This window comes from Leptopilina heterotoma, unplaced genomic scaffold, assembly GCF_015476425.1.
Source record: "Leptopilina heterotoma isolate Lh14 unplaced genomic scaffold, ASM1547642v1 Lhet_302, whole genome shotgun sequence".
NCBI classification, from domain to species: Eukaryota; Metazoa; Arthropoda; class Insecta; order Hymenoptera; family Figitidae; genus Leptopilina; species Leptopilina heterotoma.
Genome location: NW_025111005.1, coordinates 377,783 through 399,435, shown reverse-complemented (window position 1 = coordinate 399,435; position 21,653 = coordinate 377,783). Strand labels below are relative to the sequence as shown.

General features: G+C 29.2%; 1 protein-coding gene across 2 annotated transcripts in view; it reads right to left on the bottom strand.

The window, feature by feature from the left end:
• The window catches only part of LOC122504517 (sorting nexin-27), a 367,585-nt gene that overhangs the window by 67,882 nt on the left and 278,050 nt on the right, over positions 1-21,653 (bottom strand). Inside the window, exon 6 of one of the 2 annotated variants that reach the window (XM_043615665.1) lies at positions 21,324-21,605. The exons of the other annotated variant lie outside the window; for it this stretch is intronic. Within the exon in view, the coding sequence (XP_043471600.1) occupies positions 21,324-21,605 (282 nt within the window). The remainder of the gene's footprint in view (positions 1-21,323; positions 21,606-21,653) is intronic. 2 annotated transcript variants of the gene reach the window in all.

Below are 21,653 nucleotides of genomic sequence, written 5' to 3'. Positions count from 1 at the left end.
GTTAATTTGTCCCTCTGTTATAAACTCATTTTCCCTCCAAGAGAAATGGCACGAATATCTGTCAATGGTGTATTTGAAAATTTAGATTTTTATCCAATAGCTAACTCTCAAATATCAACGATTTGTCCCTCCAGATGTTTAGTCCAATACTCCAGTTTTCTCAGTGTACAAATTAATAAAATGAAGTAAATAAAAATAATTAATTAATTTATATATATATATATACACTACCGTCGGGAATTATCGGTACGGCTGCACGCGCACGGCCCAAAATCATACCAATTTTTAAATCACAATTTTCTTGTAAATACAAATGTCAAAAAATTAACAAATATACCATTCGAAAGATTATTAAATTCAACGATTAATGATATATAACTGAAAAGTTTAATAATTTATACATAGATTGCAGCAATCCACAAATTTGACAAAAAAATTTTAAAAATAAAATTTTTTTGAACATTTTTTCAACCCTTGCACATTTTTTAAAAATTATAGAAAAAATTTGAAACTTATATAGGTGTGATCATTCAAGTCTCATCTTTAATTTAAGATCAAAAGATTTAAAAAATCTTAATATAATGATAAACGGCCGAGTACTTTCATTCAAAAACCGTTCAAAATCGACTAATTCAATGCATTTGTCAAAAAACATGATCGGATGTTTATAATGATATCTCACGAACCGAATAAGATTTTTAAACTCTTTTGGTCTTAAATTAAAGATGAGACATGAATGATCACACTTATGTAAGTTTCAAATTTCTTCTACAATTTTTAAAAAATGTGCAAGGGTTGAAAAAATTTCAAAAAAAAAATTATTTTTTAAATTTTTTTGTCAAATTTGTCGATTGCTGCAATCTTTGTATAAATTATTAAAATTTTCAGTTATGTATCATTAATCGTAGAATTAAATAATCTTTCGAATGGTATATTTGTTAATTTTCTGACATTTGTATTTAAAAAAAAATCGTGATTTAAAGATTGGTATGTTTTTGGGCCATGCGTGTGCAGCCGTACCGACAATTCCCGACGGTAGTGTATATATATATATATATATATATAGTAATACTTAATTTATTAAAACTTTATATTAATTGATAATAATAAATAATAAAATAATTTATGATATAGTTCAATATACTATATTTTAACAGTTTAAATTCCTAGAAAGATATATTTATTTATTAATCAGAGTTATCTCTGAGCATGGCTTCTCATGATTTTGCTCTGCTCCAAAATAGTTGAACTCTGTCAGTGTTTATGACGTCATAGAGTACCTCAGAGTAGAGCAGAGCATTTTGAGAGCAGAGTAAACTGTACTCTTACTCCGAGCAAAATCACTCTGGGAGCAGATAACCGAATTCGCTATCATTAGTAAGAAAAAGCGCGCTTTATTTAAAATACTTTAAGGGCATCCGGGAAAAAATAATGGTTTCGTGATCGCGCTCTCATTTAAAAAGAAAAGAATATTTTGAGTCGGGATTTTTTGGTAAATATGGAGAAACGCTCTGGAACCCCGGCTGCTCTCGGAATTTTTGAAAATTTTTTAAAATACTTGTTGAAAAAAATTGTTTAAACATCTTGAAAAAAGGGGTTTTTAACGGTTTGGTATCGGGATCTCATTTTAAGAGGATAAAATATTTCGGGTTCATATTTTGAGGGGTGATAGAGGAAGACTCTCCGAGGAGCGGCCCTCTCCGTTTTTGCAATAATTTTGGGAGGAAATTATTTTATTAACGATTGAAAGTGGAGTAATTTGAGGTTAAGACATTTCTGTAGTTCAAGTCGCGGCCACTACCAAGAATTGGCACCACCTCCTTGACCACTGACAAATAGATCCACTTGTCTGTGTGCTCGCCGCCATATTGTCTCTCACTTTCGTCAAAAATCCAACTTTTATAATTTCGTTTTTCAATATTTATTTCAAAATTTACTTGCCAATTTCGAGAATATTCTTTGGCAGCACGAATTTCCCTAATTATCCTGATAAATCGGAACTAGATTTCTCTTATTATTTAGAAGTAAGATGACACGCGGGAAAATACTTTTTGGGGCTGATTTTTCTCGGATGCCTTTAATGCTCATGGTCACAGGAACACAGATGTGAAAAATGTATCTATGAGAATCATAACGTGGGGTCTAATAATAATTTTTGACATTAAAAATTTTGTTTAAAAAATTTTTTATCCCACATGCACAAAAATGGCGTTTTTGGATAGCTGACGACAGAGAGTAAAGTCATTCATTTGTTCGACCATATGAAAATGGCGGCCGCTTTCATACAAGTCGAAGAAGTGAATGACTCTTACTCCCTGTCGTCTGCTATCTAAAAACGACACTTTTATGTATTAGGAATAAACCAAAAACCTCCGAGTAGCGACTTTCAAGTACATTTGTTTAATTTTTAATTTCATCAACCGCCATATTGTATCAGCCATTTTGAATTTTGAAAATCTGACATCATACTCGTAATCAGCGACCCCAAAAATGGCCGAGTGGCAGTTTTTAAACAAATCTGATTAATATTTCCTTTTTTTGTCGACTGTATTGTCAAATTCGATAGATTTTAAATCATTTCGCCGCCATACACTACCGTCCGTGAGTATCAGGACGCCCCTTTTTTCATGAGTGGAAAAATGCTTAAAACGTAGAAAATAAGAATGACAAAAATTTTACGTATTTTTTTCCTGAAAGCTAATGAAATTATGAAAAGACTGACACCTGACCGAAGAATTTTATTTTATCTGACTATTCTGTCAGATACAGAAAAAATACTGGATTTTGCATGCTTTTCGTAATTTTTTAATTTCTCGAAAACTAATTAACTTTTTTTAGCGTTCTTGGTCTTGTTTCAATCTCTATTGAATATAAAATCTAAATTAATTAATGGATATAAATTTTTCCAAAAAAATTTGAAACTGTGAAAGTCGGATAAAAAAATTTTAAAAAACAGATTGACACTTTTACAAAAAAAATATTTTTTAAATTAAATAGTTAACTAATTAAAAAGCTCTTTTGAATTTTAGTATATCTATTAAATGAACATATTTTATATTGACCTTTTTGATACTTTAATATTTATGATAATTTTTTGAATTTTTTTAATCCTACTTTTACAGTTTCAAATTTTTTTTGGAAAAATTTATTTCACAATACTACACGGAGAGAAAAAACAAGGCTTTTCCCTGTGACTTTAATTCATGCCTTTTTCAGGTAGGAGTTTCACCGGATTTCCCGATGAATTTCTTGGGTTTAGCGGTTAGGCCATTAGCCCCTATTGGCCTTAGCTCGTTGCAAGAATCTCACCGGGAAAACCCGTGAGCGTCCTGCATTTTTACTGCATTTTTTCTCTCCGTGTAGTTAATAATTTAGATTCTACATTAAATAAGGATTAAAACAAGACCAAGAGCGCTAATAAAAGTTAATTAGTTTTCGAGAAATTAAAAAATTACGAAAAACATGCAAAATCCAGTATTCTTTCTGTATCTGACAGAATAGTCAACGAAAATTCTTCGATCAGGTGCCAGTCTTTGCATAATTTCATTAGCTTTCTGCCCTTAAAATGCAAAACGGGCCCATATAAAAAAACACGTATAAAATATTTTTTGATGTTTTAGTAGTGTGCAATGTTACAAAAAAATTTATGTATCACACCAGGGTGGTGTTACTTGTTAGGCGCATAGAAAGAGACAAAAGCATGAAAGTAGACCCCTTATCTTACCTTGTTTAATGGCGCATGTGCAAGAATAAAAGTTTTTGGTTAGGTTTTTGTCTAAAAAGATCGCATGAAAAATCGTTTTAAATATAATAAAATTAAATGTAAAATAAATTTTTTACAATAAATAGGGTAGAGTGGGATTAAAAAGTCATGTTGAAAAAAAGCTATTTGGATGTTATTTGAAGTTATGACGCAACTTTTGATTCTAGTTTGGATGTCGTATCGATAATATTATAGTAATTGGAATTTTTAATTTTGAGCTGCTTATTTCGATGAGTATAAATTGAAAGCAGGTAAACTTAACATAAAATACCATTTTTCCTGCTAAAAATGTTTTTAAATTATTTATTTGTCACGTAAATAAAAGAAAAATATAATTGCCAGCAAGCAACAGTTGTTTCGATGCATCATCTGCTTCACTATCGCGCATGCTTTATGAAAGAAAGAAAAGGGGTCTACTTTTCGTATGGCTGTCTCCGTCTATGCGCCTAAGAAACATTTTGGTCGCTTGCGCACTCTATTCTAATAACTCTATGGTTTTTTGGGTCGCTGATTACGAATCTGACGTCAGATTTCAAAAAATCAAAATGGCGGTCATAAATAATTTTAAATTAATCAATTTCAAGGAAACATAGGTATGTAGAGGTTTTTCGGGTTGCTGATAGTGATTACGAATCTGTTGTCAGATTTTAAAAATGTAAAAATGAGCACTGTGTTTCTAAAATCAGATTTAGATATGAAATGGAGTGTTTATCTGATCCATGGAAATAAAAGCAGATTCTCCAATAGGACTTCATGCGCACCTAATATACCCACGCGATAAACTATATACCGATAAGTAAACATCAGGCGTCAAAAAAAAACCAAAAAAACTAAAAAAAATTTTAAAATCTAAAAAAAATACAAAATGGGATCTTTACCTGTAACCTCCTCGTGGTAGATCCTGGAAACTACAGTACTTTTTATTTTTGTAGGCTAATAACAGGAAATTTTTTTTATTATCTGAATTGTATAGACACTAGTTTTGTAATCACCAAACTTAAAAACTCCCAAGCAAAAAATTGTAGGCGAATCTCACCTAATCTAAAATCCACTTGAATTCTTACATCAGATTCGTAATCAGCGACCTAAAAAACCCCTAGATACAGAGTTTCATAAAAATCGATTAATTTTAAAAATTCTATTTCCGCCATTTTGGATCCGCCATTTTGAATTTTTGAAATATGACATCAGATTTGTAATCAGCGACCCAAAAAACCCATAGATACCTATGTTTAATTCAAATTTATTGATTTAAAAATTTTGATGTCCGCCATATTGGATCCGTTATTTTGAATTTGTGAAATCTGACTTCAGATTCGTAATCAGCGACCCAAAAAACCTTTAGATACTTATGCTTCATTAAAATTGATTCATATAAAATAATTTATGTCCGCCATATTAAATCCGCCATTTTGAATTTTTGAAATCTGACTTCAGATTCGTAATCAGCGACCCCAAAAACTGTAGGTAGCATCCCAATGGAAAAAAAACCATTGGCGCATTAATGGGCCAATAATAGGAGCCAGGCATGCCATTAATGGCACCCATTAATGGACCAATAGTGGTAAAGTCATGGGCTGACTACGTCGTTGCCAATATATGGCACCCATTATTGGCACATTAATAGCTGCTAATAAAACGCCAATAATAAAAATTTTTTAAATTAACAAAAATTATTTATTAAAATTATAGTTATTTAATTATAAAAATTAAAAATTGTTTATTAATTTTTTTTAATTATTACATTTGTAATAGAAAAAAGTCATCACAGTAATTAGTGAGATCTTTTCTCTTTCAAAAAAATTGCCTCACATCCTGAGCAAAAATAGGAGAGACAGGGGGCAGAATTATTATATTCTACGAATAGACCTGAGGAGTTCAGCCTTTAATACATGTACGGGCTGGAGTAACTTCGATGCAAGTAGAACTGATGTTTGCTCGCCCTATGCGGCACGGTTGGAACTAACTTCCAAGCACAACGCGCACACGTGTTCACGCATGCGAGAAGATTTGAATAATTTTCAATTATTTGCCTATTAATTTCAAATCTATTCTATTCTAATAAAATAAATAATAAAATAAAAAGTATAAATAAAATAAATAATAAAATAAAAAGTATAAATAAAATAAATAATAAAATAAAAAGTATAAATAAAATAAATAATAAAATAAAATGTATAAATAAAATAAATAATAATAATAAATGTGACGCGTCGCGAAGAAAAGCACCTAAGAAGCATATCGAAAATTTTACAGGCGGAGGAAAAAAGGAAAGAGAAAATCAACTCTTAGCACGAATTTCTGTTTTGTAAATCATTATTACGAAAGATTTCTTAATTTATTAAATTAGACAATTTTTTCAATTTTGAAATTTATTCAATTTTTTTTACTTAAAACGGAAATTCAACAAATATCGTATAATTTAATACTACTAAAAATATTTTGACAAATAAAGAATAAAAGTAATTGACAAATTTCAAAAACAGCGATATTTTATAAATTTTATGCGAAATTTATTAAATTTTCTTTATGAGTAAAAAAAAATTAATGAATTTCAAAATTGACTAATATCTGGGTCATTTCGCAGAAGAGTTAAGGTTCATGTCTCAGATTTTTTTTATATTTTGCTTATTAATAGTATTTTGGGTCCTAAACAACTATACCAAATTTTAATTAAATATTTTTATTATTTTTCAAGATATTTGCATTGCAAATTTCTTGACATGTTTTTTTCATTTTATTATAACTCACTTATTTTTAAAAATTTATTAAATTTGTTAAGAACCTTTTTTACGTAAAAACCATTGAAGTTTAGTAAAAAAAATTGAAAATTACAAAATATCAATTTTTTTAATTATTTATTTATAAAATTATATTTATTTTTAATGTTTAAGCATGAGCCCTATCAGATTTTGTTTAAAAAAAAATCTTATTTCAAAGTTTAAGATCTCATTAAAAAACCGTGAAATTTTTAGAATGGCATCTGTCTTTGTTTTTAGTAATAAATTGTCAGTTTTAATTGCACTATCGCGCGCCGGCTCACAGTTGGATTTTTTTACAATTTACTGTTCAAAAATGACTACAGCCTACAATTTTTAACCGATTTGAGTGTTTTTTGTTTTAAATTAAAGGGGACATCCTGGGAGGACGATTTTTTAAATATTAATTGTTTATAATTTTTTATTTTAAAAAAATTAATACAATTTTTTTAAAAAGGACGTTTATTTTCTTATTCCGTTACTGCACATGATCTAAATAAGTTCAAAATAATCCAATATATCCACCAGACAATTAATAAAACAAAATAATTTATTTAAATTGTTATGAACAATATTAATTAACAAAAAGTTAACTTTGATTCCTGTTCACTAAAAAAGGTTTTTTTTAACATTTACTTTTATATTTAGGATCATTTAATGAATATATGTCCTCCTCGTTCAAAACATAATTTATTTAAATTGTTATAAACAATATAATTAAACAAATAGATAACTTTGATTCCTCTTCACTAAAAAAGGTTTTTTTCCATATTTTCTTTTTGATTTAATTTTATTTCAAGAATACATGTCCTACTTGTTTAAAAAATAACTTATTTAAACAAGGAGAAGACATATATTCTTTAAATGAACCTAAATATAAAAGTAAATGTGAAAAAAAACATTTTTTAGTGAACAGGAATCAAAGTTAACTTTTTGTTAATTAATATTGTTCATAACAATTTAAATAAATTATTTTGTTTTATTAATTGTCTGGTGGATATATTAGATTATTTTGAACTTATTTAGATCATGTGCAGTAACGGAATAAGAAAATAAACGTCCTTTTTAAAAAAATTGTATTAATTTTTTTAAAATAAAAAATTATAAACAATTAATATTTAAAAAATCGTCCTCCCAGGATGTCCCCTTTAATTTAAAACAAAAAACACTCAAATCGGTTAAAAATTGTAGGCTGTAGTCATTTTTGAACAGTAAATTGTAAAAAAATCCAACTGTGAGCCGGCGCGCGATAGTGCAATTAAAACTGACAATTTATTACTAAAAAACAAAGACAGATGCCATTCTAAAAATTTCACGGTTTTTTAATGAGATCTTAAACTTTGAAATAAGATTTTTTTTAAACAAAATCTGATAGGGCTCATGCTTAAACATTAAAAATAAATATAATTTTTTAAATAAATAATTAAAAAAATTCATATTTTTTAATTTTCAATTTTTTTTACTAAACTTCAATTGTTTTTACGTAAAAAAGGTTCTTAACAAATTTAATAAATTTTTAAAAATAAGTGAGTTATAATAAAATGAAAAAAACATGTCAAGAAATTTGCAATGCAAATATCTTGAAAAATAATAAAAATATTTAATTAAAATTTGGTATAGTTGTTTAGGACCCAAAATACTATTAATAAGCAAAATATAAAAAAAAATCTGAGACTTGAACCTTAACTCTCCTGCGAAATGACCCATCTATTGTTTTCAATTATCTTATAAAATAAAATTTACTTTCTTTTCAAATATTTCTTTTACTAAAATCTTAGCAAAGAGAAATGTTGAGTATTCTTTTAACATACAGTAGAACCTCGGTTATCCGAGCCTCGATTATCCGAGATTCCGGATTATCCGAGGCACTAAACATGCTCGGATAATGCGGAATAACTCGAATAAAACAGATCGAGCGACTAAATTTGGAAAAAAAATTTTTACAAAACCACTATTTGCGATCATTGCATTTAAAATTTCGTCCATTTTTGTCATTTAACATTATTTTAACACTTTAAACACATAAAAAAAAATTTTGAAATTTTGAAATTTTCATTTGTTCCGTGTTATCCGAGTTTTCGATTATCCGAGGCACCTCTTCCCCACATTACCTCGGATAATCGAGGTTCTACTGTATTCAAATTTTAATTAAAAAAAAACTATTATTATTAATTAATTATTATTATTAAATAGAAATTATGTTAATATTAACATAAGAAATTAAACTTTTTAAATCGTAAAATTTTTGGAAATAATACTTTTTTGACAATTTTGTTGGAACATGTAATTTTGATATTTATTAAATTAGTAAATTTTCAAATTCATTAAATTTTTTTTATTCAAAATGACCCAATGGGAAGTAAACGATTGGTTCAATAATGGGCCATGCTTGGCGAACTCCGTTCCATTATTGGAACATTAATGGCAACCATCATTGGACCACCATTGGTTTTAACTTGGGATGATCACGCTACTGCCAATGATCGGTAGCCAAGCATCGGGCCAATATTAGTTGCCAAGGAAACAAAATCGATTTTCAAAAGCTTGATTTTTTATTGGCAGCCAACAAAAAACCAAGGTTTTGAAAATTGATTTTTTTAATTAATTATTAAAATTTATTTTAAAAAAATATATTTTTCAAAAAAATATATTTTTTTTTGAATTAATAGAACATATTAATTTAATTTTTTGTCCTACCTGCACAGAAAGTATGTCATTTCAGGCACTTAAGGCGGGCGCAAAGTAACACATTACGCCCGGGAGTGGGGGAAGCGGGCGGAAAAGTATTTTGCGCCCGCTTGTTAATTATTCGATTTTCTTCATTAAAATGCGACATTTTCGACTTTCTTTTTATGTTGACTATAGAACTGCAAACATTTTCAACTTGTTTTATTTTGTCTATAAAAATTTGCAATTTTTTTTTATTTTCTCTAAAAAAATAATGAGACATTTGGTTTTGTTCCCATTTCGTTTATCAAAATTGTCAATTTTAAAAGTTCTTGTTTCAGTTTTGTTCAATTATTAATTACTACGTTCTAAATAAATACTATGTTTCCAGAATACATTGTTTTTTATTTCTATTTTAAAACTTCTATCATTATAGACTTCATTCGATATAATGTTTATATATGTCGTAGGCAAATAGAGAAATCCGGCATTTAGCTTAATGCCTAGGCATTGGGCTAAATGCCGGCAAGTACATAAATGAATCGTGAAAAATGGTTATTTTTCTATTTGCCTGAAATCAATTAGTCATTTAGCTTATTGACTAGGCGTTAAGGAAATTGCCTAAGTAGCACCCGGCAAATAGAAAAATGAAAATATATGTGCATGTGTCACTCAACAGAAATATTAAAAAAAATATGTCAAAAGTAATTAACACTATTATTAAGTATTAATTAAGTGTATATTTCAAATTTTCAATTAAAAACAAAAATACTGATTTACAAACAAGCACTCGAATCTATCCCACAATTAATATTGCATTATATTGGAAATCAAAACGTCTAAGTAATTTTATTTTGTGAATTATATTTTTCATTTTATTTCAATCATTTTACTAAATATTTTATTATTATTATTATTATTATTATTGATAATAAAATATTTGTGTTAATTAATTTTGACATATTTTTTTTTAATATTTCTGTTGAGTGACACATGCACATATTCTCATTTTTATATTTGCCGGGTGCTACTTAGGCAATTTCCTTAACGCCTAGTCAATAAGCTAAATGACTAATTGATTTCAGGCAAATAGAAAAATAACCATTTTTCACGATTCATTTATCTACTTCCCGGCATTTAGCCCAATGCCTAGGCATTAAGCTAAATGCCGGATTTTTCTATTTGCCTACGACATATATATAGAGCTTAATTTTTAACTAATACCCAGTGAGAAATTGCCAATAGACTTTAATCGGTCCAATATCGGTCCAATATTGGTTGCCGTGCTGGGCGCCGATTGACTCCCAATATTGGACCAATATGGGCTGATGCTTGGGATGTAACGGCATCGCCAATCATCGGTTGTCAATATTGGTCCAATATTGGCCGAATATTGGCAACCAAGAGAAAAAAATTTTTTTAAATAAATTTTTTTTAATTAAATAATAATAATAAAAAATTAATGTTTATAATTTTTGTTTAATATATTTATTTGTTTAATTATTTATTTATAATAATTCATGTAAATAATAAATAATTTATTATTTATAAATTATAATTATTTAAAAATGCAGCAGCTATTAGAAAATAGCATTCTGCAAAAAAATTCTATCATTGAAAAATCAATGATAGGCGAGATAAATCCGCGTCTTTAAATAGATTCGCAGATGATAGACAAGAGATATCCGCGTCATTAAACAGATTCGCAGATATACTCTGGTCTCGCGACGAATCTCTCGATACTTATATACACTGGAGTCGCCGTGTCAGTTGCAAGAACGGTTACAGCGTCCCTCTTGCGGCAGAGATAAGAATTGTCACGTAAACTGCGGGTATAATAAGGCGGTCGGTAAAGCGATTTAGCAGTTTACGTGACAATTCTTATCTCTGCCGCAAGAGGGACGCTGTAACCGTTCTTGCAACTGACACGGCGACTCCAGTGTATATAAGTATCGAGAGATTCGTCGCGAGACCAGAGTATATCTGCGAATCTGTTTAATGACGCGGATATCTCTTGTCTATCATCTGCGAATCTATTTAAAGACGCGGATTTATCTCGCCTATCATTGATTTTTCAATGATAGAATTTTTTTGCAGAATGCTATTTTCTAATAGCTGCTGCATTTTTAAATAATTATAATTTATAAATAATAAATTATTTATTATTTACATGAATTATTATAAATAAATAATTAAACAAATAAATATATTAAACAAAAATTATAAACATTAATTTTTTATTATTATTATTTAATTAAAAAAAATTTATTTAAAAAATTTTTTTTCTCTTGGTTGCCAATATTCGGCCAATATTGGACCAATATTGACAACCGATGATTGGCGATGCCGTTACATCCCAAGCATCAGCCCATATTGGTCCAATATTGGGAGCCTTTATTGGACCGATGATCGGTCTCTTGGCTCCCAATATTGGACCGTTATTGGACCGGTGAGAAATTTCTCACTGGGTATGAGCGTTTAATCGTGCGTGCCCTCAATGCTATACTTTCCATGCAGTTAGGACAAAAAATTATGTTCGCATCATTGGCGCAAAGGTGATTCTGACTTTTGCGAAATTTCGGGACCTCGGGGACACTTTCGCTCCCTCGACTTCGCCTCGGGCGCGAAATTGTATCCCCTCGGTCCATTCGCCATCGTCGCAATCACCTATTTTGCGCCCTTGTTACGAAAATAACTATTTCACCTCTGGTAAAACAAAGGTGAAAGACTGATAAAAATTCCCTTACCGTATCTCACAGTGGAGGGATGCCTGTGAATGTTTTTGCGAGAGAGGAGCAGGTACTTATAGAGCCAGTGTAACAGGTCACAAGCGAGAAGAAGTCACTAGCATGCACTCTGGTGGCGCTTGTCGGAAGTGGCGCAACGTTGGTTGTCTCGCAAAGACATTCACAGGCATCCCTCCACTGTGAGATACGGTGAGGGAATTTTTATCAGTCTTTCACCTTTGTTTTACCAGAGGTGAAAAATTAAATCAATATGTTCTATCAATTTAAAAAAATATATATTTTTAAAAAATATATTTTTTTAAATAAATTTTTGAAAAACACATTTTTTTAAAATAAATTTTTGAAAAATATATTTTTTTAAAATAAATTTTAATAAATAATTACAAAAATTAATTTTCAAAATCTTGGTTTTTTGTTGGCTGCCAATAAAAAATCAAGCTTTTGAAAATCGATTTTGTTTCCTTGGCAATTCCTTGGCAACTAATATTGGCCCGATGCTTGGCTACCGATCATTGGCAGTAGCGTGATCATCCCAAGTTAAAACCAATGATGGTTGCCAATTGTTTTGCCAAGAAAAAACCATTGGGCACCAAGCATGGCCCGCTATTGAACCAATCGTTACCATTGGCAACTTCCCGTTGGGGAAAATTCAACAAATTTTGCATAAAATTTATAAAATATCGCTGTTTTTCGAAATTTGTCAATAACGTTTATTCTTTATTTCTCAAAATGTTTTTATTAGTATTAAATTATACGATATTTGTTGAATTTTCGTTTTGAGTAAAAAAAATTGAATGAATTTCAAAATTGTCTAATTTAATAAATTTCAAAATTTAAGAAATTTATAAATTCATTAAATTTCAAATTTAAAAATATTATTAAATTCAAAATTAATTTTAAAATTAAAAAAGTTATCAAATTCTTTTATTAAAAAAAATTTAATAATAAATGAAAAATGGACATTATTTCTATTTATAAATCACAATTTATGAATAATAATAGATTTTTATAAATACAAGTTTGAATATTATTTTCAAAGAATACTCAGCATTTTTTTTCTTTTGGGTTATAGAAATACTTGAAAAGAAATTAAATTTTGTTTTATTTTATAAGATAATTCAAATTAATAGATATTATTAATTTATTATTATTATTTATTTTATTTATACTTTTTATTTTATTATTTATTTTATTAGAATAGAATAGATTTGAAATTAATAGGCAAATAATTGAAAATTATTCAAATCTTCCCGCATGCGTGAACACGTGTGCGCGTTGTGCTTGGAAGTTAGTTCCAACCGTGCCGCATAGGGCGAGCAAACATCAGTTCTACTCGCATCGAAGTTACTCCAGCCCGTACATATAAAGGCTTCAGACTTTAGAAGTGAGGAGTTCACTCCTCAGATCCATTCGTAGAATATAATAATTCTGCCCCCTGCCTCTCCTATTTTTGCACAGGATGTGAGGCAATTTTTTTGAAAGAGAAAAGATCTCACTAATTACTGTGATGACTTTTTTCTATTACAAATATAATAATTAAAAAAAAATTAATAAACAATTTTTAATTTTTATAATTAAATAATTATAATTTTAATATAGTATGTTAAGCAACAAGGGTATAAAGGCAGCCATTTCTTTACGGTGATTTTTGTGACTTGAGTGGAGGTCGAAGGCGCCGTAGGCGCCCCGAGACCGGAACGAGGGTCACAAAAATCATCGTAAACAAATTGGCTGCCTTTATTCCCGTGTTACTTAGGATATTTTTTATTCCTAATGCACAAAAGTGTCGATTTCAGATAGCAGACGACAGGGAATAAAAGTCAGTCACTTGTTCGAATTATATGAAAATGGCGGCCGTTTTCTCCCTTGGTCAAAAATAACGCATGGGATCAGCGGATATGTTTGCACATGGGAGAAAATGGACGCCATTTTCATATGGTCGAACAAATGAGTGACTTTACTCCCTGTCGTCAGCTATCTAAAAGCGCCATTTTTGTGCATGTGGGATAAAAAATAATTTTTGTTAATTTAAAAATTTTTTATTATTGGCGTTTTATTGGCAGCCATTAAGGAGGTTCTATCGCTTGACGCAGCTAGTCAAAACAGTGAGAAATATTTAATGTTTTGACTCACTTGGTAACGTCAAACGTTTGGCAACGCCGAATTATTTCTAACCTGTGATGAAAATTATCATTTAAATTTCGCGCTCAAATTTAATGTGTATAGTGCATGCAACGTTGCCAAACGTTATAAGTGTTGTTTATATTTTCAGATGAAACGTAAATTTTGTTTACAAATTGATTTATTGTAAATCTCACAGGTACCTATTGACAATTGTTTTAACAGATAAGACGCCCCCCGACTGTAAAATGTTTATTCGAATCTCCGTGCAATAAAATGTTAACTCAGAAATTCGTGCTGTATAATTGTTTTTAAAAATTTCATGCAATATAATGTTAACTCAAGTTGCATTCAATAAAATGTCAATTCAACCACCAGTGCAATACAATGTTATTTAAAATACTAAAATTTTTATTTCCAGCCTTTAAATTGTATGAGGTTAAATTAGATTATTAATTTATTTATTAAATTACTTAAATAGATTGAAGTTGCAACTGTTGACAGCACAATAATATTCGTATAGTTCCTTATTTATGGGTTAAGTTTTTATAAAAAAAGTCAGTAATGCAGAATGTTGAATAAAAGATTATTTTTTTATGGTGAAATATCTGCATAGTTTTCCACTCTTCCCAGTAAGAAACGAAAAATTGAAAAGTATTAAAAAGATTCTATTCTTTTGAATGCCATTTCTGTCCAATACTTTTCTATCCAGTGAGAGCAATATGAAAAGTAACGATATCAATCCTCTTGAATACCCAGTAAGAAAGCAAAGATTAAGAAGCATTAAAAAAATTCTATCCTTTTGAATACCATTTCTGCCCTATGCTTCTGAATTCCGCGACAGTAGTATAATAATATAATACTAATATTATTGACATATAAAATGTTCAATTACTTTCAAATAACTGCGCACTCATGACTTTATTTGCTATTTAAAAAAGGAATAATTATTAAATTATCAGTTAAGAGGGTTAAAAGTGTTTAAAGGTCTCTGAAATTTTTAGGTTATGATTTATTGTCTAACAGAATAACGGCCCTGACTCGTTTAAATGACGTAAAATTGGTAAACAATCAATTTTTCAGCAAGTTTTTCTTTGAACACAAACACTTTTTACAAAATCTGCCACTGTATGTATCTTATAAATTACAAAAATCCAGAAGATTGCTTGAATGCATGCAGAAACGCGGTTCCAATGAAAAATTGAAAAGTGATATAATGACAGGCTGTAATAATTTCGGATGGGATTGGAAAGCATTCAGAAAAAAATTTTGTCTTTGTTAAAAATTACCAAAAGAATTGAATAGCATTCATTTTTAGACGAAACGTGGCCCTATCATGGTATAGAAAAGTATTGGACAGAAATGGCATTCAAAAGTATTGGATAATTTCTACTACACCATACAGAGTTTGAATTATTTCAATCCTTTTCAATTTTTCGTTTCTTACTGGGTTTAGACAAAACAGTTTGGTTTTTCTTCAGCAGACCAATTGGTTGAAAAAAAGAGTTATTATATATGTACAGCGTTAAAAACTGCTACAAAATGGAAAACTAAATTCAAAAAAGGGACTGTTAAAGTAATTTTAATATTTTTAAATATTTATAATTTTAATAAAAATAGTTTTCAAAGTTAGAATTAAATAAATTTTATTCTTTCATTTTCCTAATTAATTTAGTATAAGTAAAAAATATTTATAACATAACTTTTTCACTTTCGCAAGAAAAATTCACTAATTATGTTTTTCTTTAACCTCATATAATTTAAAGGCTAGAAATAAAACTTTTAGTATTTTCAATAACATTATATTGCACTGGTGGTTGAATTGACATTTTATTGAATGCAACTTGAGTTAACATTATATTGCATGAAATTTTTAAAAACAATTATACAGCACGAATTTCTGAGTTAACATTTTATTGCACGGAGATTGGAATAAACATTTTATAGTCGGGGGGCGTCGATATGTAATTATTGCATATCGGTTTAGTATTTAAAAAATTTAGATCAATATCTGTTCATTTAATACTTTGCAGTTTGTAAATATATATGACAAACAACTCAATTCCCATAAGACTCAATGTTCAATGTTGAAAATCAAAAATGTTTATAACTTTTTTCATAGATACCTAGAGGTCACAAAAATTTAACTACGCCTTCATATTAACTTTATCTAGTTGCTCATCAAATTTTATCAAAATCTGTTCATTAAATCAATTATCGATAGAACCTCTTTAATGTGTCAATAATGGCTGCCAATTATTGTCAACGACGTAGTCATCCCATGTCTTTACCACTATTGGTCCATTAATGGGTGCCAGTAATATACCAATAGAAAAACAATGGCTCCCAATATTAGGCCATTAATACGCCAATGGTGACTCTTGGCAGTTTCCCATTGGGATACTTGTTATTCGTAAATATCTTGTTTTTTTTAAATAATGATTTTTGGCCAAAAATCGACGATTCTGGCCCACTGTGGCATTGTAACCATTAGGTATCCTAAATAGAATTTAAAAATTAAATTATTTAACCACTTCGGCGGCATGGCGTTCCAATTGGTGTTACGTGTGACGGTGACAGAAGCGACAACAAAAAGCGAACATGGCGTTCCTACTTAAACTCGATTTCTAAAGTCAGTGATCCAATTAAGCTTGCCAAAACCAAATATTGTTATTATTTAAGATCAAAGAACACTAATATGACAAAAAAAATTTAATTTTTCGAAGTTTTAAATTATTTATTAAGTGTTTAAAAGTAGTCAATTTTTAATGTTTTTTACGAATGGCGTTCAAAATTTCACCGAAAAAAATCCGTTTTTTGCTTTCAAACACAATGGGATTCTCCGGAAATTTATTACTTGGGGGTTTTTTGAGCCGCTGATTACGAATCTGAAATTTATTTTCAAAAATTCAAAATGGCGGATCTAATATGGCTGCCGATTTTTAAAAAATTTCTTCCGATTCATTTGAAACTCGTTACTCGGGGGTTTTGGGGGTCGCTGATTACGAATATCAAGTCTGTTTTTTAAAATTCAAAATGTCGGATCCAATTTGGCAGCCAATTTTTTAAAAATTTAATCGGATTAATTTCAAACTTATTACTCGGGGGTTTTTGGGGTCGCTGATTACGAATCTAAAATTTATTTTCAAAAATTTAAAATAGCGGATCCAATATGGCTGCCAATTTTAAAAAAATTTCGTCGGATTCATTTGAAACTCGTTACTCGGGGGTTTTTGAGGTCACTGATTATGAATATGAAGTTTGTTTCACAAAATTCAAAATGGCGAATCAAAGATGGCCGACGAATTTTTAAAAAATTTTATTGGATTCATTGGAAACTTATTACTTGGGGGGTTTTTGGTGTCGCTGAATACGAATCTGTAGTTATTTTTAAAAAATTCAAAATGTCGGATCCAATATATATATATATATATATATATATATATATATATATATACTAGGGGGGCCTCGCCCCCCTGCGCGCTTCGCGCGCCAACCCCCTATCTCTATTTTTATATTTATTTTAGTTTAAATTTTTATAAATTTAAAATAATGTTTTCTTACATGGAAAAAACTGCATGGTTGGGACAACCATATATATATATTGAAAAATACGGGATATCCATTTTTTTTCTATGGATGTGTCAACTAAAGAAATGGATGTGGTATATGAATGTGATAACCTTAAAAATGGATATTCCGTATTTTTCAATATATATGTTTGTCCCAACCATGCAGTTTTTTCCGTGTATATGAATGCATCATAATAAATTACATACAACCCCCTATCTGTATTTTTTATATTTATTTTAATTTTTATAAATTTCAAATAATGTTTTTTTAATATGAATGCATCATAATAAATTACAATAAGTATATGACAAAGTACACATGGATTTTGAAGTAATGAAACAATCGTTATTGACCTTTTTTTAACCTATATGTGAAAAATTAGATTAAATTTTGACTTATATTTTGACTGTATTTAATTTTAAAGTTATGTTTGCTTTCCCACCTATTATTTTGACTTAATTTTGGTGTTTTATTTTTACTCTCTCACCTATAACTTTTAAACTAAGTTTGAGGTTATGTTTTCCTCTAAAGGAAAATAAATTTTAATAAAATTTTTAAAAATAGATGTCAGTTTATAACATCTTTTATTTTGATTTAAACTTACTATTAAAATTTAAGTCAAGCTTCTTTTAACCTATAGGTCAAAAATTTTGTCAAATTTTAATATAAGGTAACGACCTCATGAAGTATCCTAATTAATTTGCTTTTTTGATAAGTAGGTTAAAAAATATGTCAAATTTGACCTAAATTATGAGGGAAGGTCAGGTCAGAAGGAGTTTTCTCGACAATTTTTGCGGTGTAGATAAAAACTGCTCTTAAAATTGACCTAAATTTTGAGGACAGAGGGAATTGTTTGTCAATTTTTACCTGTAGGTTAAAACTGCCCTTTCAATTGACCTAAATTTTGAGGGCAGAGGGATTAGTTTATCAATTTTTGACCTGTAGGTTAAAACTGCCCTTAAAATTGACCTGAATATGGGTCAAATGTAACTTGTTTCTGACGATGGGCCTACCTTAACAGTGGGCCAACCTTGACTATGTACCCTTTCTAAGGGGCCCTTAGAAATGACTGAATCAGCGGCGGCGGCGGCGAAATGATTTTATATTATAGGGATAGATATATATGGGTGATTCTCCAAAAACCGGTCACTTTTAAGTTGATAAAATTTTTTTTTTTAATGTTTAAAAATTGAACTTTCTTTTATTAATTACTGTTCATTGGTATTTAAATAAACTATATTTGAAGTAGGTACGCTACAAAACTATTTAAAGTTTAAAAATAATATTAAAATTATTTAAATTTCACCAGGATTATTTTGAATTTTTTCACGTCGCTCTTTTTCGACATTTGCTTTTTTCTGTTTGTTTAATTATTCTTTTATGTTAGACAATCCATATCAACTATATTTATTTTAAATTACATTTATTAATAAACATTAGTTTTCGTGTAATTAGCACTTTTCGCGTAATTGAAATGAGATGTGAAAAGTAAACAGGAAAACTAACCTCATCAGAGGCGTATCATCGAGGGGCACTGAAATTCATATTTCTTCCATATAGGTATTATTAATTGAATTAAATGATTTATTTTTATCATTTTTAAAATTATATTTAAAAATATATGAAAAGATTAGATAAATTTCAACTTTATTACCTATTTTAAAAAAAGTTTTAGGCACGGGCACACTTTTTACTTGTTTCGCACCTACCACGTGCAAATGTTTTGACACGACAAAGGACTCGACGGCAATGGAAATTTGTACGAAATCCATTAATACATATTTTAAACAAAAGTAAATAAAAAAATGGCTAGGTATACACTTTTGTCCTACCAAACTGTAAGTTTTCATCCGTTTTTTATTAATATTTATATTGAAATATTAAAGTTATGACAGCGCACGACAAAGGAATGAATAAAAATACGCAGTGTTTTTCTAGTGTTTTTTCTTAAAAATATGAAAAATATAATTTATTTTCCAATTTCTCTTGGAGATTTAAAAAGTGACATGTTTTTTCTTTAATTTCCAATTGATTTTTATATAAAAAGTGCACGTCTTATAGTTTATTTATACACGTTTATCCTTTGTCGTGCCAGCATGGAGATTTTTAAAGACACTTATATTTTAATAATTATCAATAACTATATTGATGTATTAAAAAATTTCATTGATAAAAATTTGAAGCTTTTGAGTTAATCTTTTATAATATTTATTGAATAATTAAAGATAGTTCTTTTTTTATAAGTAATAGTACTTTAAAGTTTGGTACTCAGAGGTAAAGACATATTGAATTGCTGTTTTCCAGCTGTTAAATGTTGTTTTCCACTAAATTTGTGTTAAAAAATTATCTTTTTTTATAAAGGGTATAATAAGTGATGTTTAAATAATATGTTTGTCCAATGTTAATATTTAAATGTTAAGTTTTTTAGAAGATATAATTCAAAGACATGAAATTGCCCACTTTCAGGAGAATCACCCATATATATAATTCCTGCTTACATTGGCTAGAAAAAATATCTTTTACCCAGAGCACGCCACGTGGAGGCTGTAGCGATAGGATTTCGTGCTCCTTTATTTTTTTTGTTTTTTATATTTTCAATTTTTTTTGTTTTTTTATATTTATTTTTATATATTTTCTTATATATATTTTTTGTATTAGTCGACGTCAGGGTGCAAAATTTGAGAATATTATTTATACATCAGATGTTGCCTTTGACAATAAATTTCTGTATTCCACATTATTTACAGTTTTTCCTATTTTATTTGCTGTCATTGCCAATGTAAGCAAGTATTATATATATTAGATCCGACATTTTGAATTCGTCAAAAATAACTACAGATTCGTAATCAGCGACACCAAAAACCCCCAAGTAATAAGTTTCCAATGAATCCGATAAAATTTTTTAAAAATTCTTCGGCCATCTTGGATCCGCCATTTTGAATTTTGAAAAAGAGATTTCATATTCGTAATCAGTGACCCCAAAAATCCCCGAGTAACGAGTTTCAAATGAATCGGAAGAAATTTTTTAAAAATTGGCAGCCATATTAGATCCGCCATTTTGAATTTTGAAAAACAGACTTCATATTCGTAATCAGCGACCCCCAAAACCCCCGAGTAACGAGTTTCAAATGAATAGGAAGAAATTTTTTTAAAATTGGCAGCCAGATTGGTACGCCATTTTGAATTTATGAAAATAAATTTCAGATTCGTAATCAGCGGCCCAAAAAACCCCCGAGTAATAAATTTCCGGAGAATCCCAATGTGTTTGAAAGCAAAAAACTGATTTTTTTCGGTGAAAATTGGAACGCCATTCGTAAAAAACATTAAAAATTGACTACTTTTAAACTCTTAATAAACAATTTAAAACTTCAAAAAAATAAATTTTTTTTGTCATATTAGTGTTCTCTGATCTCAAATAATAACAATATTTGGTTTTGGCAAGCTCAATTGGTTAACTGACTTTAGAAATCGAGTTTAAGTAGGAACGCAATTTTCGGTTTTTGTTGCCGCTTCTGTCACCTTCACACGGAACGCCAATTGGAACGCTATGCCGCCAAAGTGGTTAAAAACACACAAAACCTAAAAATTTAATTACTTGGAAAAATTAAAATAATTACAATTTTCTTTTTAAATTCAGCATTATGTTTTTATTAATAAATTTGGTAATTTGAAGTTTGTGAAAAATATTCTTACATAGGGGGTGAAGACTTTGAGCCAACGAGGTGGTCGATTATCAGACCTTGTATATTGGAAGCAAAAGGCCATACCCTCTTCATCGGTTTCCCATCGTGTGATTGTATTCCATTGAAATTCGACCACTTGCGATTCTAAAGTGCCGTCTTCTTTTGCGGCATGCAATTTAAATGACGAGGTACCAACAGCCGCAACCACGTGACCCTCTTTTCTCGAATCACAAGCACAATGAGGAAATACAATATCACCATAGCCACTTAATTCACGGGCTAATTTCAGATACTAGAAAAAACAATTATTACTGCCAAAATATTATAAATTTTACAATTT